The sequence below is a fragment of the Notamacropus eugenii genome, chromosome 7, assembly GCF_028372415.1.
Source record: "Notamacropus eugenii isolate mMacEug1 chromosome 7, mMacEug1.pri_v2, whole genome shotgun sequence".
Taxonomy (NCBI): Eukaryota; Metazoa; Chordata; class Mammalia; order Diprotodontia; family Macropodidae; genus Notamacropus; species Notamacropus eugenii.
Genome location: NC_092878.1, coordinates 151602554 through 151627962, shown reverse-complemented (window position 1 = coordinate 151627962; position 25409 = coordinate 151602554). Strand labels below are relative to the sequence as shown.

The 25409-nt window shown below is 39.7% G+C and overlaps 1 protein-coding gene across 2 annotated transcripts in view; it reads left to right on the top strand.

Annotated features, from left to right (window-relative positions):
• The first annotated feature begins 18281 nt into the window (after window positions 1-18281).
• The window catches only part of USO1 (USO1 vesicle transport factor), an 82036-nt gene continuing 74908 nt past the window's right edge, over window positions 18282-25409 (top strand). For both annotated transcript variants that reach the window (XM_072624130.1, XM_072624129.1), the window contains exon 1: window positions 18282-18561. In XM_072624130.1, coding sequence (XP_072480231.1) covers window positions 18496-18561 — 66 coding nt within the window. In that variant the 5' untranslated portion in view covers window positions 18282-18495. The remainder of the gene's footprint in view (window positions 18562-25409) is intronic.

Here is a 25409-nt window from a genome sequence, read left to right as displayed (position 1 = left end):
AGGGATGATTGTTTTCTTTTAATTGGTTGTGTGGGGGATAGGGGGAGGGAAGTATTAGAGAAAAGAAATGGATGGTGATGCTGTAAGAAAAAAGATAAAGTGTCAGTTAAATATTTTAAAAATGCAAAAAAAAAAAGGAACAAAAGGCAGTCCAGAGGGAAACATGGACAAATGAAACAGTTTTGAAACTAATCTGCTGAATCTAAAAATCTATATATAATGGAGATTATTGATAATCCCCTTTATTCATCTTTACATACAAAAATGTTTGCGTCCACTGGTGTTTTCTAGGTCAAGATACCAAAAAAAAAATTTTTAAAGGAAGTTCCAATATTTCCTAGGTGATATGAGTGGGAAGGAGACTGCACAAACCATTCCAGATGAGCCGGTCTTTATTTAGAAGTCTTTCATTTCTCACTAACCATTGGAAGAAATGCTATAGAGCAAGCAATTTTACTGTAGAGAGCACAACTCCAATGGTGGAGGTCAGAAGAAATGATAGGATATTCCTAAGGTCTTTCTGAAGAACGCTGGAATCAACTGTGACATGGGAGATACTGGCAAAGGACCACCCAGGTTGGCGTGCCCCCATTTAAGGCACTGTGATCTACATACAAAGCAGAATTAAAGTAACTCAAAAGAAATGTGAGATGCACAAATTTAGAGACATCTCCACTCTAAATGTTCATGTGGATATTTGTACCCAATCTATGGGAGAGCATTCCAAGCTCATATTAGTCTGATCAACCACAGTCAGACACACTGTATGTTGTGTCAGACTCCAACATAGTGATGTCATTTTGGTCATCTTTGAGAATGAAGGACAACAACCAGCCCAACAAAGACTGTCATCTGGAAGGCCTTCTCATTCTTGTGTGCTTTATTGATTTACAATGCACCTCTTTTTAGACAATGATGGTAAAAGTCTTTCTTGGAAACAGAGAGCATTCACCAGTCAGCTCTTGAAAGAAATTCCTATATGAAAACACTAAATATACCAAAATATTTATAGCAGCATTTTTTGTGATAGTTAAGAATTGGAAACAAAATAGATGCCCATCAGTTGGAGAATGGCTAAACACATTGTGTCATATGAATGTAATGGAATATTACAGTGCTTTAAGAAATAATGTGTGTGATAAATACAGAGATGCATGGGAAGAACTATATGATTGCAGAGTAAAGTAAGCCAAGCTAAGAAAACAATTTACTCAGTTTACAACAATATAAATGGAAAGACCAACACACTAAAAAGAGTAAATATGGCAAAATTATAAAGATAGGAAGACTTGAGTGAAGAGATATGAGAAGACCCCCCCCCCCAAACTACCCCTCTATGGAGGTGGGAGATCCACAGGTTTTACATACTGCAAATGATTTTTGACTTTTTCAATGTATTGATCAATTGTGCTGATTCTTGCCCCACTTTCCCTCTCTAAAAACCACTATATGTTACAAGACCAGTTCCTAGTTCCCATTTCATCCTGGAGCCATACCCAGTCATCCTGAGGAATATCTGGCCCCTGGACCCAGATGGCTCTGGAGAAGAAAGTGAGGCTAGTGACCATGCACAGCCATCCCTCACTCAAATCAAAGTTGAAGGCAAGTCATGCCATCATCTCCCTGATGTCATGGTCCTCTTCAAGGACACGCAAAATCTTATACAGGATGCCTCTCTGGAAGGGGATAGAGGAGGGACATCTGGGATAACTATAATGATATAAGAAACAGAAGCTATCAATAGAAATTTATTTTTAAAAATGAAAAATATATTTTATAATACAACTGATGCTTTAGGATCATGTGCTTCCTTAGCTGAAGGACAATCCAACCTTCTAATTTTCCAGATGAGGAAACTGAAGTCAAGAAGGTTAAATGATTTGTCTTTGGTCCTAGAAATAGCAAGTGTCTGAGGCAGGATTTGAAGTCCATTCCTCTCATTCCAGAGCTAGTTATCTTTTTACTCTACCAGGCTGCTTCCTCAATTTTATAATCTGTAATCTGACTTTCTAATATATAATTATATTTTAATATTATACACATTATTAATACTTAGAAAATACAAAACATATTTTAATATTTATTATTTGAATTCCTATGCTTTTGTAAGAGTGTGTGTGCCCATGTAAGAAATATAATTCCATAACAGTTGTCTAAATGAAGCTCAGGGAAGACATTGATAGATATCTGGAATCTTCCATGTCCCTTTCCAAGGGAGACTGAAAGTTCTATCCTAATAGGATCAGGAGAAGGACCATGAGACTGAGTAGTCTTTCCTAATTCGCATGAACATTATATCCCATAAAGTGGCTGTAGGTGTATTCAAATTCAAAATTAGCATCATTGGAAGTTATAATTATGTAAAATATGGTAATTGCTTTTATCCCAATGGAAATATGCAGTGTGAATTTGAATGAAGTGGTTACTTCGTGGGGAATCATTTTATACACTAATCAGGATCTATCTAACTAATTATATTAAGTTAGAATTATACCTAACTTCAAATATTGCTGGTCTAGGGGTGTGATTTTTGGGGGTTCTAAACAGAAGTTATTCCCCTAGATATACTCACTGACTTGATTCCTTTCTACCAGATGCAGATTACACAAAAGAATTTCACAAATAGTGATGAATGAGAAAACCCATTTATCCAAGCAAATAAAAACAAAAATGTAGATTATACAGATTAACCTATATCAGAAAACAGACAAGCAAATGATTTCTTTGTATGGGAGTGACAAAAGATCTCAGCTCAATTAAGATAAAAGGCCCTGACCTTCTCCAAGGAGAAATTCCCTGAAGTTTCTATGGAAGAAAGTGGGAAATCACAGACATGTTCAAGAACTGGATTCCCCTACAAGCCTGCTGCAAACACAGTATTTCTCTTTCTCTCCACATATCTGAAGAGAATCTATCACCATATATGACTCTTGAAGAAAAAAAATCTCTTCTCCAAACTGTTGCAACAAGTTCATCCTTTCCCCAGCCTTTTGTAAGCATTCTTTCCATAAATCCAGAGTCACATCAAAGTGGTAGCACCTAAAACTCCCAGGCTTGGAAAGAATTTTTTTTTTCCATTGCTTTATTCCAATACATAAGTATGCAAAATAAATAAACAAACAAACCCAAGACTTAATATAGCTTTAGAGCTATCAGTTTTGTTCCTTTTGCAATCTTTTCAAATTGTAGTCTTCAGTTTTGATTAGTTCTATATAAAAACCAGCAGTGTCATGTCTAAAATAAACAATACTATGCTTGTTTTGGCTTCTAGTAGATAAAAGTGAAATGCCTAAAATATAAGGAAATATGTTTCAAATTCCTGCTTCCTACAGGAGGACTCATTTTTGAATGATTAACGGGATCGTTCAGCAAACAAATCTTCAGAGCAGTCACTTTTCAGACAAGCAGATGAATATACCTAAGAAAGAGTCTGAAGAATATTGATAAACTGTAATAAAGAAAGGCACAAGGTCCCAGGATCTAAAGTCCCGATACCAATACTAGTTGTATAACCTTTAGCCAATCAGTTAAGCCATTTTGAATCTCAGTTTTCTCTGTAAAATTAGGATAATATTTGTGCCATTAAAATGTGCATTGAAATTGTCATGCAGCTGAGAGAAAACTGGAAACTTCAAGGCTAAAAGAAACAAGATGATAAAAAGGCCATAGGCTCAATGCCAAGATACTATCTGGCTTTTTAATCCAGTAAATGTAGTTCTGAAAAGTTGCAGCGAAAATCAATTTCCAAGTGAAATTCTATCTTACCACCAGATGGCATTGGCAAGCAAGCAAAGCTAAGCTAGTCCATCATGCCCTGACCTAGAAGACTTGTCTGAAGATGCTCAGAAACTCCCTTCCCTGCCCATATAAGGTGTGGCTTTCCTTTCAGACTCCTCAGGACATGGCTGCCCTTACCATTTTTGTTTCCATTATTTTCTAAATCAACTCAAATGTAACTTGAATTCTGTTAGACTAAGTTGTTTAAAGTATTGTCAGATCTACTTTGCCCTAACAGTTCTAAATTAGCTTCATGCCTCTAGATCAGCTTCTCTTGACCAAGTTGTTTCTAATCTCTGAATAAGAAATCATCTCTCTCTAGAACTGGAAATTCCCTTGATCTTTTCCTTTTTTCTTTTTTCTTTTTTAAATTTATATATTTAACTTTTAACATTCATTTTCACAAAATTTTGAGTTCCAAATTTTCTCCCCATTTATTCCCTCCCCCCACCCCAAAACACCAAGCATTCTAATTGCCCCTATCACCAATCTGCCCTCTCTTCTATCATCCCTCCCTTCCCTTGTCCCCATCTTCTCTTTTGTCCTGTACGGCCAGATAACTTTCTATACCCCATTACCTGTATTTCTTATTTCCTAGTAGCAAGAACAGTACTCGACAGTTGTTCCTAACACTTTGAGTTCCAATTTCTCTTCATCCCTTGCTCCCCACCTTCCCTTTGGGAAGGCAAGCAATTCAATGTAGGCCATGTCTGTGTAGTTTTGCAAATGACTTCCATGATAGTCGTGTTGTGTAAGACTAACTATATTTCCCTCCATCCTATCCTGTCCCCCATTGCTGCTATTGTCTCTTTTGATCCTGTCCCTCCCCTAGAGTGTTGACTTCAAATTGCTCCCTCCTCCCACTGCCTTACCTTCCATCATCCCCCCTACCTTGCTTATCCCCTTCTCCCCCACTTTCCTGTACTGTTAGATAGGTTTTCATACCAAAATGAGTGTGCATTTTATTCCTTCCTTTAGTGGAATGTGATGAGAGTAAACTTCATGCTTTTCTCTCACCTCCCCTCTCTCCCTCCACTAAAAAGTCTTTTGCTTTCCTCTTTTATGACAGATAATTTGCCCCATTCCATTTCTCCCTTTCTCCTCCTAATATATTTCTCTCACCCCTTAATTTCATTTTTTTAAGATATGATCCCATCCTATTCAATTCACTCTGTGCTCTCTGTCTGTGTGTGTGTGTGTGTGTGTGTGTGTGTAATCCCACCAACTACCCAGATACTGAAAAGTTTCAAGAGTTACAAATATTGTCTTTCCATGTAGGAATGTAAACAGTTCAACTTTAGTAAGTCCCTTATGACTTCTCTTTGCTGTTTACCTTTTCATGCTTCTCTTCATTCTTCTGTTTGAAAGTCAAATTTTCTTTTCAGCCCTGGTCTTTTCATCAAGAATGCTTGAAAGTCCTCTATTTCATTGAAAGACCATTTTTTTTCCCATGAAGTATTATACTCAGTTTTGCTGAGTAGGTGATTCTTGGTTTTAGTCCTAGTTCCTTTGACTTCTGGAATATCATATTCCACGCCCTTCGATCCCTTAATGTAGAAGCTGCTAGATCTTGTGTTATCCTGATTGTATTTCCATAATACTTGAATTGTTTCTTTCTAGCTGCTTGCAATATTTTCTCCTTGACCAGGGAACTCTGGAATTTGGCCACAATGTTCCTAGGAGTTTCTCTTTTTGAATCTCTTCCAGGTGGTGATCAGTGGATTCCTTGAATATTTATTTTGCCCTCTGGTTCTAGAATCTCAGGGCAGTTTTCCTTGATAATTTCATGAAAGATGATGTTTAGGCTCTTTTTTTGATCATGGCTTTCAGGTAGTCCCATAATTTTTAAATTGTCTCTCCTGTATCTATTTTCCAGGTCAGTTGTTTTTCCAATGCGATATTTCACATTATCTTCCATTTTTTTCATTCTTTTGGTTTTGTTTTGTGATTTCTTGGTTTCTCATAAAGTCATTAGCCTCCATCTGTTCCATTCTAATTTTGAAAGAACTATTTTCTTCAGTGAGCTTTTGAACCTTCTTTTCCATTTGGCTAATTCTGCTTTTGAAAGCATTCTTCTCCTCATCGGCTTTTTGAATCTCTTTTGCCAATTGAGTTAGCCTATTTTTCAAGGTGTTATTTTCTTCAGCATTTTTTTGGGTCTCCTTTAGCAAGGTGTTGACCTGCTTTTCATGCTTTTCTTGCATCTCTCTCGTTCCTCTTCCCAATTTTTCCTCCACTTCTCTAACTTGATTTTCAAAATCCTTTTTGAGCTCTTCCATGGCCTGAGCCCATTGAATATTTATTTTGGATGTTTGGGATACAGAAGCCTTGACTTCTATGTCTTTCCCTGATGGTAAGCATTGTTCTTCCTCATCTGAAAGGATGGAAGGAGATATCTGTTCACCAAGAAAATAACCTTCTATGGTCTTATTTTTTTTCCCTTTTCTGGGCATTTTCCCAGCCAGTTATTTGACTTCTGAGTTTCCTCTCCACACTCACCTTGCCTCCAGATCCGCCCAGCTAGTGCTTGGGGACTGAGATTCAAATGCTGCTTCCCAGTCTCAGGGCTTTTGGGTGGGGTGGGACTGCTATTCAGTGTGAGATTAAGTTCAGGTGCTCAGGTAGGGGCAGGGCTGCCACATGGGGCTTAGTTCCCTCAGGGGGTTTACGTGGAAACCTTCAACAATGGATCCAAGCTCCTGCCTGGTTTGGGAGCCCTTGTCCTCTGCTGCCTCCACTGCTGTCTCCTGAGGGGGCCTGAGTTATGGAGACACCTTGCTCCCCTCTCGGCCAGCCAAAAACACTTTCTTACTGACCTTTGGCACCTGTGGGTGGAGGGACCTGCGCTGCTGCTGGATATTCTGTTCCTGAAGCCTGCTTGGATCTGCTCCTTTCAGTGCTGCGTGACCAAGGCAGGGCTGGGCTCTGCTCCAGGTCCGGTGCACAATGGACCTTTCGTGTCAGTTTTTCAGGTCTCTCTGGAACAGAAATCTCCTGTACTCCATTGTTCTGTGGCTTCTGCTACTCCAGAATTTGTTGGGAGTTCTTCTTTACAGATATTTTATGGGCTGTGGGTTAGGATCTAGCATATGTGTATCTTTCTACTCCGCCATCTTGGCTCCTCCCCCCTTGATCTTTTTCTTTCTTCATTTGTACCAATATATGAATAATACCAATTATTTGTACCAATATCTGAATAATAAACAAACTAAGGTAAACAATACATATTCATGTTGGCCAACATCTTTATTACAGTTTAGAAGTATTAGAAATAAAAGCAAAATTTAAGGGAGTGAGGCAGAGTAGAATTGAGAAAATTAAGTAGCAACAAGAAGATTTGCTTTCCCAGAGGTGGAAAAGGCAGACAAAGGAAGGAGCTGGAAGGGAAGAGGATTCACCATCTTTCTCCATGCTTGCTTGGGTCAGCAATGGATTAGTCTGTCACATTTCTTGGTCTTGATTGTCACCAAACAATCTGAATGTTAATCTAATATCTTCTCTAACCAAGAATGGTGTCTTTGTGCTATCCAAAAGTACTACTTTCCATCCTTTTATTTGCTTGTCTTTCTGTTTCCCTTACCTGTAAGTCCCACTACCAAAGGTTGGAAAAGGTAGGTGAAAATCTGAATACTGCCTGACCATCTGATCAAATCCCTCCTGCAAGTATTTCTGCCATCTTTGTGGGCATGGCTAAGTTGGGGCTATAGTCTACTCTTGGACCACAAAATTTTGTAGTTTCTTGCAAAGTCAGCCACACTTTACTTGACATCTGTAACTATGTATCAAAAGCATGAAAACAAATATCAGTACTTAAAAGAACAATAATGATTATACCAGTCTGAGGAAATAATATCAAAGTTCCATTCACAGCAAATACATATTAACAGTACATGCAGTTATTTTTAGAGGAAAAACCTCAAACCAAAAGCCATTAACAAAAATTGTCTAAATCACTAATACTTAGAGAAATGCAAATCAAAGCAACTCTAAGGTTGTGTCCCAGAACATAGTTAGCTGCTTTTCCTTTCAGTGTTCTAGAGGGTAATTCTGAGAGACTGGGAGGGTTTCTAATAGTATAATTCATGAGTCTACACCAGTGTATTCATGATTAATTATCCAGTTATTATAAATTATTCAGTCAGAATAATTAGCTTTTAGCTAGAAGTTTTTGCTAAGATGGCATGAGAACAGTTAATAATAACAATTATATATGTATATATCTTCCTTAAAATTCTGGGACATACTACCCCAAAAGTATATATGGAATCATGGATGATGTGGGCTCAAGCTTGGACAGCACATTTGGCCAAAAGGTAACTCATGACTGTTTCTGGAATCCCTTTTCTCTCCTTTGTGGGGTGTTCATGAAGTTTTCCTGAGGTATGTGTAACTTTCTGGGCTCTGAGAGTTTGGGGTCCTTGTACATTCCTGAAACTGCCATTAAAGCTTCCCTGAAGAGGCTCTTTCTAAAGCTTCCTTTCCTTAATGTAAATAAATTTGTCCTATCTCAGTTTCTAGTTGGGTGCAATGTTTGTTATTGGACCAGTGTCTCCGATGACATGATCAGTGGGGTTGGGGGAGAAGGGATTGTGTATCACTGCCTCTCATAAGCTCCCTCCTTCTATTCCCTCTTACTGTCCTTTGGTGGTCAAAATTAGATGGACCAGATACAACGGTCTGGCTTTTCAAAGTGCTCCTGGAATTTAACTCTTCTTTAAAAAAGATTTTTAGTACAGATGTTATTCATTTTTATTTTTTCTCGATTACATATAAACAAATTTTTTAAACATTTTTTTAAATTTTGATTTTCAAATTCTCTCCCCCTCACTCTTCCCTTCCTCCTTGAGAAGGCAAACAATTGGATATAGATTATATATACATGCATAGTCATGTAAAACATTTTCACATTAACCATTTTACAAAAGAAAACACAGACCAACCCTCTTCCCCCAAAACCAAGAATAAAGAAAGCAAAAACAAAAAGGGATTCTTCAATCTGCATTTAGCTTCCATCAGTTCTTTCCCTGGAGGTGAATAGCATTTTTAATCATAAGTCTTTTGGATCATTGCATTTCTGAGAATAGCTGTCATTCACAGTGGATCATCTTTGTAATATTGCTTTAACCGTCTATAATGTTCCCCTGGTTCTGCTCATTTCACTTTGCACCAGTTCATGTGTGTCTTTCTAGGTTTTTTTGAAATTATCCTGAATTTATCTGAAATTATCCTCTCCTGTGGTCACAGGTCCCTCTTACTTTGGGCATTCTAAATCAGTTTAGTGAACAATTCACTGGACAGAAAACTGGGCCTGGCATCAGGAAGACCTGAGTTCAAGATCAGCATCAGATGCTTACTAGCTCTATAACTTTGGGCAAGTCATTTCACTTCTGCCTGTTTCAGTTTCCTCAACTGTAAATTGATGAAACTAACAGCATCTGCTTCCCAGTGTTATAAGAATCATATGAAATAATGTTTGTAAAATACTTAGAACAATGCCCGGCACTTAGTAGACTCTTAATAAATGGTTTTTTTTCTCTCCCTCCCAAAAATTTCTTTGGGATACAGTTCTAGTAGTGGTATTGCTGAATCAAAGGGTATGCACAGTTTTACAGCCCTTTGGGTATAGTTTCAAATTGTTCTCCAGAATGGTTGGATCAGTTCACAATAGGAGGTTTCTTTTTTGAGAATAGTAGTTACTACAGGAGAAAAAAAGAAATAAAATATTATTTGAAAAAAGACAATATTTCATCCAATATAGGAAGAATTTGGTTTGCCTGGCTACAGTGGGCTTTCTTTAATTATTTGGCATAAATGTAACCTCCCAGCAAATTAAAAGCAAAGTCACCTAATAGGATTTAGTATCTACCATACAGTTGTAAGATCTTAAGTAAGAAAAAGAGAAACTTTTTCAACCTGGAAGTTTTGTCTCTGATCAAATGTTATGCAATGGATTTGTAAGAGAATTGTGCTCGTTTGGGAAAGAGACATTCATTAGAGAAAAGGGAAACTAGATCTGAAAATACAACTGGAAGCATAAATTGAAAGTAAAGAAGTGTAAGTGTAAGAAAATAATAGTATTTTAAAAAGTAAAATATTGAATCAATATGAAAAGAAATACAGTGTTATTTGCAACAAATGTTCTGAGTTGATCAATTACAAGCTAAAAAGGAACAAATTAGAGATATACACTTGGCATTTAAATGATAATTTTGGTGATAATTCCATAGAAATCTAAACCTTATAACTTCCATCTTTAAGACCATTCAGTCTGTATCACTGATTTTTACAGAAGATCTAGTAAAACCCCTACACAATTGCCTGCAGACTCCTCTTTGAGGTGAGTCATTTAAAAAAAAAAATTTATTTTAGACTCAAATGCCAGAATACAAACACTGAATAGAGAAAAGAAACAAAAACATGTCATAAACTTAAATATTAGAACTTAAATACAAAGAAGGGAAAAACAAGCATGGCATGTGCATAGCAGAACATAAGAGAGAATTCAAAACATCTAACAATAAATTTTCATTTCAAGAAAGCCTGTATGATAAATAATACACATTATGTTGAGAACTGTCCATCTTTTCTTTGCTTCCTTGTAAGCTTTCTTTTGTCCTCTGCTCTGTACTTTTTTTATTTTATTCTTTTTTTCTCTTCTTCCCTCTGCCCCCCAGACCACAATTAAGTTTAGATATGTTTCTCCATAGCTATAGATATATACATAGACATACACATGTAAATGCACATATATGGACATAAACTTTTCCAAACAAATTCTACTCCTGATCTTTGTTTTCATGTTTGTGTATATCTCTTGCTTCCTATCCCTCCTGCCTCCTCTACTTTACTTCTACCTGCTACCTTGACCTCCTATTACTTGTTTACCCCCCTCCAAGGATCCCTTCTCTATCCTCCCATTCCCATAAATCTAAACACCCTTTTATACTCCCCATTTACCTATTCCCTCAGTCTCCCCTCTAAAGATCCCTCCCTTGTCCTCTCCCTGCTCCCTAGGCCTCTACTGTTTTATTTCTTCTGAATTTAGAAGATGTTTATACTCTTCTGAATATATATGTATTATTCCCTTTTAAACCCATTCCCACGAAAGTAGGGTACCAGAAGTACCAACCCTTCTCCCCATCTAAATCCTCTGTATAGATTCTTACTCTTGCACCACATTTATATAAATAATTACTCTTTTTAGCTGTTTCTAAATGGTTTTACTTTTAAAATTCAAAAATTCATATCTACTCAGGTTTACCCCAATCTTTCTTATGAGCTACAATTATTAATAAAAATCTTAGACATTTGTTTTACATTTTACATATATAAAAAGTAAGCAGTCTGTCCTTATTGAATCCCTTTTAATAAGTCTTTGATGTGTACCTTTTATTTCTCTTGGCTGTTGTATGTCAAATCTTCTATTAAGTTCAGGTGTGTGTTTTTTTTAACAGTCTTCAGACTCTGAGAGTTGATCAAATGTCCATTTTTTTTTCATTCAGGATTATGCCTAACTTTGCTGGAGATGATATTTTCTGCCAGAAGTACCAGTTTTTTTGTTCTTCAACATATAGTGTTCCAAGACCTGCAGTCTTTTCATGTCTCTGCTGCTAGGTCTTACGTGATTCTAATTGTGTCACCATCATATTTAAATTGTTTTATTCTTGTTGCTTTTAATATTTTATCCTTGAGCTGGGGGTTTAGGATTGACTATGATATTCCTATGAATTTTCCTCATAGGATCTCTTGTAACTGGTAATTGATGGATTTTTTCTATTTCTACTTTCCCCCTTGTTCTAATGCTTCAGGAAATTTTTCTTGAATTATTCCTTGTATTGTTGTAGCAAGATTCTTTTTTTGATCATAACTTTCAGTTAGTCTGATTATTTTTATGTTTTCTCTTTTTGATCTATTCTCCAAATCTGTTGTTTTTCTTATAAGATGTTTCACTTTTCTTCTACTTTTCATTATTCATGTTTTGTTTAATTATTTCTTGATCTCTTATAATATCACTGGCTTTACTTTGCCCAATACTAATTTTCAAGGTGTCATTTTCTTCCTTAAGATTTTGAATCTCCTTTTCTGGTTGGTTGTCTTTCCTTTCATTATCTTGTTTTTCTTGGTATTATTCCTTTTTTTTTTTTTTTTTTAGTTTTTCCTCCATCTCTGTCATTTGATTTTTAAAGTCTTTTTTAAAGATCTTCTATGAATTCTTTTTGGGCAGCTGACCATTCAACATTAGTCTTTGGGGTTTCTTTGCTCCAAAGCATAGTTGGGTCTGGTGTTCTTTGAGTTGACCTGAAAGTTTGGTTAAAAAAAGCAAACAGGTTAAATGCATATTGTTTATTCCCTTAAAGCTAGCAGTTACATGATCATGGAGCCAGAAGAAACCTCTGACTGTCTGATACAGAAGGACGAGGCTTAAATCTGTTTTATGATAATCCCAGATGTCTGTGTCCCTCAGATTTATGGTCTCTATAGGTGTTTAACTATACCATGAGAAAGAAATTTTCTTAGTGAGACAAGACAATTAACAAAGTAGTGTCAGTTGGAATTTATGATTCCAGGATGTCTGAATTTCCACTATATAGTCTGTCTCTGTGATACAAGATAAGGAAAAAATCCCACCACTCTGGTTTCAGGCATCCTGTCATAAACAGGTCTTTGAAGCTGCTGATACAGAAAAGGACATTTTTAGAACAAAGCAAAGCAGTCTGATTGATTAGTTCAGGCTTGGGCCCTTATTAAAGTCCAAAATTTGTATTAAATGATTATGACTTGTTAGCAGAAGTTTTCTTGATTTTCCCCAGGTCAGATGCCCAACTCCCCTCACTGTCACCGTGGTAAAAGTTCCTGTGGCTGGGTCTCCTAACCAGTTACCCCCAGAGATTGCCACTAGTTGTTAAAGCAGACCTTAACCTGGAGGTATTTACTCTTCACAGGGACCAAACCTCAGGGATTTTTCTTCTAATCTTCTCAAACTGTCCCAGGAAGACCCCTGTGGTGCCTCATTCTTATTTATTTCTACCTGCACTTTTTCTCCTTAAGGTGCTATTTTATGTCTTTTGCCAGGGAAAATCTTAAGAGCTTGGAAGTTTCTGTCCTACTCTACTTCCCAGAATCCTCTCCTGAGGTGAGTTATTCTTAAAAACCTCAGCCAAAGTGAATAGGAGATGAATTTAGAAGAGTGAAAACTGAAATGAAAAATTCAGGCCTTGAAACACCATCTTTGTTTTTGTAGATTACAGGAAGCCTGTGAAGAGGAAAGTTTTAGAAACACAGTCCAACACCATTTTCTTCTAAGTCTCCGGGAAATTTAGAAAGTGATCTAAGGCTATAGCCTTTTCTTTTTCACCCCTCCCTCAAGCAAAACAATTCTTACTTTATCTTATTTCTTCCTCAGCTTCTAATTAGCCATTCTAGAAGATCGTGCTCTCCTGTACCCAAGGGGAGGAAATAACAGACACTTCACTCACAGTATGGTGAGGCTCCATGTCAGAACAGACCTCCCCAGCCTCTTCTCCCCTCACCTCCAGGGGAGATTAACTCCTGCCCCTAGGAAGAGCAGGAAGTCATTCTAGTTTCCTTAGAGTGAGTCCTAGACTAAAATTCCATCTATCTGCTTCCTTAAATATTGTTAATCTACACTAGGATATGATGAGGTTCACTCTAACCTCTGACCACTGTTTTTGATTATCAGGGGGAAGCAGGATCCCAAGCTCTAAGTCAAAGCCTTGACCCCTTTCCTACCTAATACCAGTTTCACAGTGAACACATAGTAAGTGTTGAGGTATGGGGTGGTGGGGACCACAAAATACTGACATGCCAAGTCCTACTCAAATGAATTCGACACAAGCTCTCTTAAAGCCAAAGAAAAACAAAGTTTATTAAAGATTCGCCATTCTGGGCTGACTCTTAAGGAGCCTAACCATTTGTAACGCTTGTATTAACAAGCAGGCCAGATACAACATCAGACAATAGAGTCTGAGCTGGATTGAATCTGAGTGTCTCCGTGGAGATGAGATGGAAACAGAAAAAAGACTGAGGGAAGAATCCAGGTGTCACCAAGTAGTCTGGGGGCACCAGAGATGGTCTTGATAGGGGAAAGTCAGCCTGGAATGTCAATCAAGTCCAGGGAGGATCCTGATGGGATGGCCAGTAGTCCAGACAATAGGACCCTGATAAGATCTAGGATCAAAGGCAGGGAGCACCAGGCTGGGAGACCTGGACCTCTAGAGAAAGCTAAATCAAATAAGAGGAATCCAAGGAGCGCCCCCTCCCCCCAAGGCCAGGCTTTCCGGGGGCCCTTCAGACAAATGGGACCAAAACCCTGCCAGTCCAAAGGACAAAGGTCTCTGCTTGGGCTCATACCCCATCAGTAAGTAACAAAGAAACCCAGTATTAGCAAAAGAGAAATCGGAGGAGTACATGGGAGGATATTTAGCAGATGATACAAAATGAAGGAACTCTTCCATTGGGAGCAAGACAACTCAGCTCAACCAAGGGAATGTCCTGGATCTTACCCAAGGAGAAACTCCCCAAAGTCTCTAGAATAGCAAACTGGGAACAGGGACATGACCGAGATTGCTGAGTCCTCTCTTTCTTCCCAGAGACTTTTCTTTTAGCAACTTGAAGTGGGGTTGGCCTCTTCCATCTTCTCCCTTGAAGTTGGAAGCCAGGAGTGCCCGAAGCAACCTTCTGCTTGAGGAAGTCCTGCTGCCTCACTAGTCCCAAGGGGGCCTGTCCTTGAAGAGTCTGGAAGAGGGACCGGTGAGGGTTAGAGAGCTCTGGCCTCTCACCAACCCTATTTCATCCCTCAAACAGGGCCGGGCATTCATCTCAGTCAATAATGAGAGAGTCCCATACCAGTGGACTTCGGGACCAGAGATTACACAGGTGGGATGCTGCAACCAGTCAGCCCTGAGAAGCCAACACTTATCCCAAAGGGAGTTTGGGACTTGGCATTTGGGCCTGTATTCTATGGGAATTGAGCTAAACTATCAACCTAATCCACAGAGAATGAGGTGGCATGGGTGTGGGTGTGGGTGGAATTATACCTCCTACATGATGGGGAAGTAAACTTGTATATTTGTGATTATACCTTTTGAAGTAAATATTCCTTTGCAAAAGCTAATCCAACTGTTAGAGGCTGAATGCAACTGAGATGCAAGCATTACTCCTTACTCTAGGGGGAAAACCATCCATTGGCAGCCAGGGAAGTCAGTGTTACATAAAGTCAGTACTGCAATTTCAGTCTGGAATGCATATAAAGGTCAAGGAAAAGACTTAGTCAATATAATTAGAAAAAACCATTGTTCTTAAGACAGGAGCCTAACTGAATCAGCTCCAAGTAGATTGATTCTTCTGGAGGCAACCACAGATCCCTCCTCTCCTCATTAAGGAGTGAGATTGTTTAACAGGCTGAGACATTCCAGTGGAGCAGCAGACTCTGAGGTCTAGAATTTCTGGAATTACCAGCTGTGAGCCATTCATGATGACTTCACAGATCAAAGTTGGCCTGACAGTTGAAAGAAAGAGTCAAGAATTCTTTCCGACCTATGGCCTGGAGGTTCTCAGGTCGGCAGTGTGGCTACTCACAATGCACCTTCTACACCTATCTAATGACTTGTTAAGGGAATCCAGCCCCTGACTCAAGGTTCTTGGAGTGAAATTGAGTAGCCTATCCTCATGTGTAAGCCTAATCTATTCATATATAAGGACTCCTGGAATAATGCCAGATATTTTGGTGAAACAGGGGATTAGTATACTTTCTTACCTTAAAAACCATCCAGTTTCAGGGTGTATAAAAAAAAATAGAGATGAGGTCATAACTGAGGTTCATGACAAGATTTGTTGGGTCAGACAGAATAGGGAGTACACTTTGGAGATGAATGCCAGTGTCATTAGCACAATGAACATATACGATTCAGAATACTGATTTTGTAGTAGCTACTGCTGAGGGGATCAGACTCTACTTGGCCACCAGAGCAGCCGAATGGCATTACTTTTCAATTCCCACTGCCATTAAATTAGACTTGATCCCATTTAGCTCTGCTAAGCTGCAGAACCTTCTGGTTTCTGCTCAGGGCTGGAAAATCAAGTAGGTTTGAATACTGAATTTTAACTCCACCTACTGTATGGCTGCCTTCTGTACCTTAATTCAAGACAGTTCCCTCAACCCTATTATCTCATTTGGCATACTGCTACAGCACCTATAAATTTTATTGTTCATTTGTGTCCGATTCTCTGTGACCCAATTTTGGGGTTTTCTTGGCAAAGATACTGGAGTGGTTTGCCATTTCTTCCTTCAGCTCATTTGCAGATGAGGAAACTGAGGCAAAGAGGGTTAGTATGTGGCTTACTCAGGGTCACATAGCTAATAAGTGTCTGTGGCTGAATTTGAACTCAGGTCTTCCTGATTCCTTGCTCTATCCATCCTGAGCACCATTATTTTGATGAATCTGCTGTATTACATTAAAACACAAAGAGCTCTCTATTTTAAACTGACTACAATAATTAGATTGTGAGCTCCTTTGATGAGGGCTGGAAGGGGGAGGTGAGACCCCCCACAAAGATCGGGGTACCAAGGGCAGGTTGTCTGGAGAAGAATTCACAGATTCAAGCATTGTTGAGGTCAAGGTAAAGATTTATACGCTTTTCAGCGGGCAAGAGTTCTTAGGGAACCTGCAACCTTAGAGGGGTACAGGTAAAGTTTATACAGGATATTCTGTGGTATCACTTGGACCAAACATGCTAACTAGGTGTTTTGGGGTGGGATTAGGGAGTGGTCAATTCTTAAAGGAACATGCACTTTGGGTATCTGCTGCGCAGGAATTTTACCCAGAATTCATACAGGAAATAATCCAAGGGGGTGCTACATGGAGGTGTGGTTTTATGCCTGAAACGTCACTAAGTCAACCAAGGGTCAGGGCTGACCAGGAAAAATCAGGCTTCTCTCCTCAGTGTCTTAGACAAGATTAATGTAAGGGAATATAGATATGTCCAAGTCCAGCATACATATAATTGGTCATTGAGTAGTAAATGTCATTATGACCCAGTGCACAGCCCCTTAAACCAGGACACAGCTGGTTCAAACTAATGAGTTCTTGTAGGTGCAGCTAGCTACTACAGCAGGAAGGGAGATAACGGGTGTTGCTAATGCAGGCTGTGTCCTTGAGGGAGAAACTGCCTAAAATAGTATTTTGAAGCTGGGAGAAATGTGATTTTTAAAGAGAAATATGATTTTAGAACTGGGGCCCAAGTACATGCACTCAAGCACCCCATCTCCTTGACTTCTTTTATCACTGTCAGTGCTTAGCCTAGTCCCTGGCACATTGTGGATGATTAATAAAAGTTTATTGACTGATGAATGGGTCTTGTTACTGAGCAGCAGGTACAAAATGAGATCCTAGAAATCAATGAAAGTGGATTATTCCTACATTTGTGTTCCAATGAGAATACGGAAACAGATCTACCATACGTTCTATGAACTATAACGACCGGGCCCTCATTGGACAATCCTCTGGTTATACTTGGATGACTTTATACTGACTAAAAGGGAACCAGAACACTTTATATAGTGACAACAACATGGTGGGGAAAAACAATTTTAAAAGGCAAGAGCTCATTCTCCGAAATGACCAATCATCCTGAGAACCTATTGTGTTCTCTCCATGCTGGATTATACTTGCTGCAATATTTTTTTTTTAATTAATGAGTAATGACAAAAAAATAAGAGGCACATGGAACCTCTTTTTTTTTTTAAATGCACAGAAGAGAAGTGAGGGAAACAGAAGGAAGCGGACAACAAGGACGGCTTTAAAAGCAACTATTTGAATTCATTATATACTTTATTTTTAAAAAGCGAGCCATGCGGGATAGGGGCTTGGTGTACAGGTCTTTTTCCTATTATGTTCTACTTTGTGCATGGAAATGCTCCTTTTTGGAATTAAAACCAAACCTCCCTTCTTAGTGGGATACTGCCCACTCCGTCCAGTTCTGTTATTTAGCTGAATTGCTTTAATTCCTCTTTGTTTTTCACTCTTTTATAAAGGACGGTGCTGCAGGGAGTGGAGGGGATGGTAAGGTAGGAGAGGACACGCCAGAACGAGCGCAGGAGGGCCAGCTTGCCCAGCCTGGCAGGGCTCCGTCAGTCCTCGCCTCCCAGGGGCCAGGCGCTGGGCCGGTCCATCTCCATCCTCCGCAGACTGGGATCTCCCAGAGCTTCTCCGTAACCTCAGCCTTGGCATCGTAGGCGCTTAATAAATGCTTTTGCCTTGACTTGGAAAATCAGTCCGTGCCCTCGAGGAGCTCACTTCCGAGGGAGGAGGACAAACTCCAAACTCCAAACTGCTTAGAGTGAATGAGGCGTACGCAGGCTGACAGCTTGAAAGGTACCTAGAAGAAGGGGCGGGGCCAGGGGGCGGGGCCTCCTCGGAGAGGGGCGGGGCTCCGAGAGCCCGTGGCGAGCTCTAGAGACGTTGCCGGTCCCCTCCCCCCTCCTCCAGGCCGCCACGTCAGGCCACGTCCCCGCGCATGCGCAGGCCGGCCCGCGCGGCGCTGGTTTCCGGGCTGTGCGGCTGTGCGGCTGTGCGGCGGGCGGACTGACGGGCCGGGGGCCGGGTCCGAACTAGGCCTGGGAGTTTGGGGGGCAGGTCGAGGGTAGGGGTTCTGGGGAGAAGCTGGGACGAATCCGGTCCTCCCGGAGCGAGCGGCAAGATGAATTTCTTTCGCGGGGTGATGGGGGGTCAGAGCACCGGACCCCAGCCCTCGGGGGCCGAGACGGTGAGAGAGAGGGGAGCAGCCGGGAGGGGGGAGGGGAGGCGGGGAGGGGGAGGGGACGCGGCCCCTTCCCCCCCGCTGTGCCGACCGCCCCGCGGGCCCGGGGAGGAGGGTGGGGGCGGGGCGGGGGCAGAGCCCAGCTGTCCCCCGGGGCGCTGCCCGGCGCCGGGCGCCTGGGGGGCGGGGGAGCCGTGAGAGCCGGCCCCGGTGTGCCGCCGCGGGCCTCCCGGGCCCCCGGGGCTGGGGCAGCCGGGAGCCCTTGTCCTTGGCTGGGGTGCGTGTAAGGCCAGTAGTGTTACCCGCTCCGAAGCGCTTCCGACGCGGGTGTGGAGCGCGTGCCGAAGAAATCTCGTCTGCACAACTTGGGTGTGATTGAGCCGAGCGCGTGGTCGTGTGTATTTGTGTGAGATGTTACGTGTTACAGCTCCAGACAGCTTACATGCGGTTTGCACCGCGCAGAACGTGCAAGCGGGTATGTCTACAGGTTCTAGACACGCTGATAGGTATTCTGTAGTGTCTGTGCCGCGTACCCGCAGTTAGCATGGCGTGGGACACACCTGTGTGCACGGTTACATGTGTGCGGGTCTAACACGTGCTGTAGTCCGGACAGCTCGTATGTAACGTGCGTACGTGCAGTAGTCTTGTATAGGAAACATAGGTTTACATACAGTATGTATGTGTAATGCCTGTAATGTTACATATATGTGCCTAGTACGGGTATATGTTGTAGATGTACGTATGTACATATACGTGGAGTTTATCCATCCTCAGAGCCATAATTATTTGTGTGACCCATTTGGGCAAGTCACATAACCTCTGTTTCAGTTTCCTCATCTGAAGAGTAGAGATAATAATATCAACTGTCTTTCAGGTTGTTGTGAGGATAGCAGTATGATATTTGTAAAGCACTTTGCACACTTTAAGCCACCCTATAAAAGGCAACTATTGTAAAACGATGAGGAATTCAAGGATTGGAGAAGGGAGCCTGGTGTGTCCTCCTGCTTAAGAAATCCTGCTCTAGATCCTCTCTGTTTAATTTCAAGCCCTTCACAGCTTGGCCAAATCTCCTCTTCTTGCCTTTGTTTCCAAGAGAGCACTGGCAAACTTTACTGGTCTGCTTGCTTTCTTGTTTTGTTTTTTAATGAACTTGATGGAGCATCCAGAAATTAGTCAGCGAGCATTTATTAATGTCATGGTGCTAAGTAATCACTGGGGAAATCAAGGTAAAAGAGAGTCCCTTCCTCTTCAGTTGCTTACAGTTTCATGGTGGAGACGGCAGAAAAACACATAGGAATAGTTTAGTATACACTGAATGTGGATTTTACATGAAACTGGATTTTGATTCCGTATCACTTTTTTCTCTTTTTCCTTTTTTGTAAAATTGTGCTTTTCTCAGTTAATGAGCATTTAAAAGAAGTTTTTATGGATGGTTTTTGTTTTTTATCTAATCATGGTTTTGCCCATTATCCTTACCCCTCTCCCCAGAGAGCTATCCCATATAAGAGTATTTTTTTAAAAAAACAGAAAGGAAAAAATCTGCACAACTTATCAGTAGTTTGAAAAAGTCCAAAAACATATGCAGTGTGTAATATCTCTGTATACCACTCCTTTCCTCTCTTACACTCCACCACAAAGGAGTGGTTTTGGAGGGTTCTCCCATTTCTTCTTTGGAGTCCCACTTGATCTTCATAATTTTGGAATGTACTTAGGACTTTTTAAAGGTAAATAATTATATTTATCTGTTCTGTAACTTCCTTCTCCTCTCCTGTGTGTTTTAGGGTGTTTCATTGCTGCTTTTTTTTTTTTTACTTTACTATCCTGTCATCTTTCATAATTTTGTGGACACCCCCCAATCTTCTCCCTCCTTCCCCCACACCTTCCCCTTTAATAAGTATAATCAAGGAGAATCATTTCGCATCTTCAGCCCATTCTGTCTCTGCTAGGAGGTGGGAGCCTTGCTTTCCTCTTATACTTAGGGAGTTGTAATCAGACAGAGTTCTTCAGTCTGTCAAGGTTGTTCTTTGTCATGTCATTGTATAAATTTTTCTGGTGCTGCTCCCTTCACTCTGCACCAATTCACACGTCTGGCCGATTTCCCTGAATCTGTCCTTTTTTTGTGATTTCTTAGAGTAAAATAAGATTCCCTCATATTCATGTCATTTGTTCATCTCTTCTGCAGTTGGTGAGAGTCCACTTTATTTCCATTTCTTTACTGTAACAGAAGTGCTGCTGCTAATATGTCAGGGGTGTCAGAATTGAAGAAAAAAAGTGCTACTATTAATATCTTTGTACCTATGGATTGCAGAGTTTAAGAGTTGGAAGGATGGTCACCTGATCTGGGCCAACCCCCTACACCAAGGAATTCCCATTAATCCCCACCCAGGTACTTCAAGCTGTGTCAGCCTGGGCAGGTCATTTGATCTGTCTGCCTCAGTTTTTTCGGCTGTAAAATTGGATTGTAATAACACCTACCTCCCAGGGTTATTGTGAGGCTCAAATGAGATGACATTTGTAAGCACTTAGTTTGGTGCCTTCTTTTCCCCTATAAAATTCTTATTCCCTTCTTTTCCCCTAGAAGATACAAGTGGTCATGACCTCTGCCTCAGAACCTCCAAGGAGGCAGAGCCCACCATGTTCCACTTCTGGATCATTAACATTATTTCCTGACATCAAGCCTAATTTTGTCTTTTTGTAACTTACACCTAATGGTCCTGTTTTTTCCTTTCGGGGCCAAACACAACAAATCTAATCCCTCTTCCACATGATAGCCCTTCAGATATTGAAGACAGCTATCCTCTGCACTGAGTCTTCTCCAGGATAAGTATGTCCTTTTCCTTTGCCCATCCTAGTACGATACAGACTCACAGTCCTTCCCTGGTCACTCTCCAGTTTGGCAGTGTCCTCATGCTGGCACCCAGAACTGACCACAGTACTTCAGATGAATCTGACGAGCACAGTATAGTGAGGCTGTCACTTTCCTGTGCTGGGAAGCTTCACCTCTTAATGCAGCCCAAGGTCGTGTTGTAGACTCATGTTGAGCTTGTAGTTCATGCAAACCCTCAGATCTTTTTCTGGGCAACTACTCTGTATCCAGGACTCTCTGATGTGTGGTTGTGAAGTTGGTTTTTTGGTACCTGAGTACAAGATTTTACATTTATCTCTGTTGAATTTCCTGTAATTGGAATGGGCTTAGTGCTCTAGCAGGGGCTGGCAGGCTACAGTCTGAGGACCAGCCCCAGGTCTGTCCATTCTTGGATGTTAAAATTCTTTAGTATTAAAAATACTCCGAGTTGTTGCTGGAGGGCACTTAGCTCTAACCTGTCCAGACCCTTTTGGATCCTGCCTGTATTCGGGGGTCTGGGCAGTTCCTCCCACCTGTTTGTCATCTAAACTTTTATCCACATCACTGATGAAATGTCAGACAGGGCTAAGTAGATCTCTGGGGTCCTCCACAGGGGACCTGCTAGGTTGCTCTTTGACTCTGGCCTTCCATCCAGTTCTGAATCTTTTTTGTATTATTTTCTAACCCTAAGCCATATCTGTCCATATTTTCTAAACAAAAAAAGTATGAAATACTTTATTAAGGTCTTTGCTTAAACTTACATAAGCTCTGTTCACAGCATTTCTATCCCCTGCTACTTTAGTAATCCTCTGAAAAACTAGACATGAGGTCCACCTGGCATAACTTGTTTTTTTTTACCCCTGATTATCATTTTTATTTGCAGGTCTGGTTTTACTGCTATTTTTAAAAATGTGTTTTTTCCCCAATTACATGTAAAAAACAATTTTTAACATTTAAAAAAATGAGTTCCAAATGTTCTCCCTCCCTTTCCCCCTCATTGAGAAGACAAGCAATTTTATATAGGTTATAATGTAGTAATGCAATAATTTCTATATTAGTCATGTTAGGAAGTCAAACACAGACAAAAAATCCCAAGAAAGATAAAGTTAAAAAAAGTATGCTTCAATCTACATTCAGAAGTCATCAGTTCTTTCTCTGGAGGTGGATAACATTTTTCACCTTGAGTACTTTGGGATTGTCTTAGACCATTATATTGCTGAGAGGCGTTAAGTCTTTGACAGTTGGTCGTGCAATATTGCTGTTATGGTGCACAATGATCTCTTGATTCTTCTCAATTTGCTCTGCATTAGTTCTTGCTAATTTTTCTCTGAAACCATCCCCTGCATCATTTCTTATAGCAGAGTAGTAAGTCTATCACCATCATCTACCACAACTTCTTCAGTCATTTCTTAATTGATGGGCATCCTCTAAATCTCTAATTCTTTGCCACGCTAAAAGAGCTGCTATAGACGTTTTTGTAAATATCGGTTCTTTTTCTTTGCTGTCTTTGGGATACAGACCTAGTAGTGGTGTTGATGGGCCAAAGCATGTGGCATAACCTGTTCTTGGTGAAGCCAGGCCTGGCTCTTTAAAATCTCTGCTTCTCTTTCTATATGTTAATCAACCATTTCTTTTTAATGATGTGTTCTAGAATTGAGCTAGGAATTGCAGTTAAACTTATGGTCCTGTAGGGTGATTTTTTTTTCTTTTAAAAAAATTCTGGACTTAACCAACAACAAATAAGATGAACATTTCTATCTATAAAGCAGAAAAGAGAATGAACGGTACATGAAACTACGAGCCTGTATTATGAATAGTTTGTTTTTCTTTTTTGTTGCATGCTTTTCTCTTGAAGCATATGCATCACATCTCCAAACGTGTTCTGTTGGTATTTGTTACTGACCGTCATGCTGTTCTCTAATAGATGTTTTGAAATGCTTCAGACCCTCTTGTGCAAGTTTGTTTAGTGATCTCATTGTTGCACCTTATGGGGCCTTCTCTCTCCCCTCCTTTGAAAGAAAAATAAAACCTTTGTGTCTCTTTTACTACCTCCTTACTTGTCTTGTGCATCTACACCTGTTAGTCATTTTTGTTGATCATTTCTAGTGTAAAGGTCCTTTTTTCAGAAAAAAAAACCCAAAACAAAACAGTAACAAACTAATTTAGTAGCTCTGCCTTCACCATAAGCAAAGATCTGTCTGATCCGAAGATAGCTACCCCCCTGCTTTTTATTGTCTTTATTTCTCTCATTCATTCTGAGCTTTAGATTCAGAACACTATTACAGGACTGTCACACTCTTATTATCTTTTGTTATTCTCACCTTCTGTACATATCTTTTTAACACTTAAGTTGCTTTTTGAGTTCCTTGTGTATCCACATTAATGGCTCTCTTGAAACAAAACCTATTCTTCCTCCACTTTGAAGTTGTTTACCTTTTGTCATCAGAATTTTACTCTTGACCATTTCCCATCCATCTTGAGCTTACTTCCTTTGAAGCATTTTAATACATGGAATCTTATCTGTATTTCCTCTGAAGCAAAAATATGTTTTCCTAGAATCTCTGATACAAATCAGACTGTGCCCACTGTCCTTTTCTTCTTGCTTTGATCTCTTTTGGTGAATTTAGCCTACTAGAGGAATTACTAACTAAAGGATCCCAGTTTAGTGATGTTCTGGGTATAGTTTCAAATTTCTTTTCAGAATAGTTGGGTCATTTAACAGCTCCCCCAACAGTGTATTAGTGTGTTTCTCCTCTCACAACCCCTTCAATAATTGGCACTTTCCTTTTTATATCATCTTTGCCATTTTGATAGGTGTGCAATGGAATTTTAGAGGTGTTTTACTCCATTTCTCTTAGTCATTGATTATTGATAGCTTGCCTTTCTTTTTGAGAATTGCCTGTTTTCTTTTGACTTTTTAGTCTCATGAAATGGCTGTTGTTCTTATATATTTGTACTAATTTCCTATCTATTTTGAATAGTTGACCTTAATCAGAGAAATTTTGCTGCAAAGATTTTTCAGACCCAGTTCACTGTGAACCTTCTAATTTTATTTTACTGCATTATATCTGTTTGTATTAGTATTTGCAAAGTATTTTTAGTTTTATATGATTGGAGTTGTACATTTTTTTTTCCTGTGATCCTCTCTTTATTTGGTTAAGAAATCTAGATATTTGTGAAAGGTATTTCTTTCCCTGCTCCCTTGATTATCTTTTTTATTGTGGTCTGTGGTGTGACTTATTGGTCTAAAATTATAAATCTACTTTTGCCGTATACTTGCCATTTTTCTCAGCAATTTTTTATTGAACATATTTAAAGGCTTTGGTTTTATGGAACACTGCTTTACTAATCTCCTTCCTTCTAGGTCTTGTGTTCTGCAGATGAACTTTGCTTCTTTTTAACCATTACAAAATAATTTTGATCATTTCTGTTTTATAGTATAATTTGATATCTCTTGCTACTGAGTCCTTTTCCCATTTTTCCCCTTGAGATTCTTGACCTTTTATTCCTCTACATATATTTTACAATATCTTTAGTATTATAAAGTAACCTTTCTGGAGTTTGATTAATATGGAATTTTATCTATACATTAATTTAGGTAACTGTCACTTTTATTATACTGGCAGAGCCCAAGCCAGAATAATTGATAAAACTTATCTTAGTCTTTTATTTTTCCAGCTGCTTTTATAGGTGATTTCATTTAATTTCGTTGTTGGTATTTATAAGGTAGATTCCTAGGTATTTTATACTTTCTGTAGTTATTTTGAATGGGATTTCTTTTATCTCTTCCTTATATTGCTTTAGTTAGCATTTCTAGATGTGCATAAAATAATAGTGGTTATAGTGACTATCCTTTTTATCCCTCATCTTAGGGACAGATAAGGCTAGCAGTGCTTTGTAGGTAGATAGTATTTGCACATTAAGAAAGAAATGGTATAGGGAGTAGCCCTGTGATGTCATTGCTCCACGACATCCTAGTTAAGTCATCTCCCTCTGTACACCACAGCCA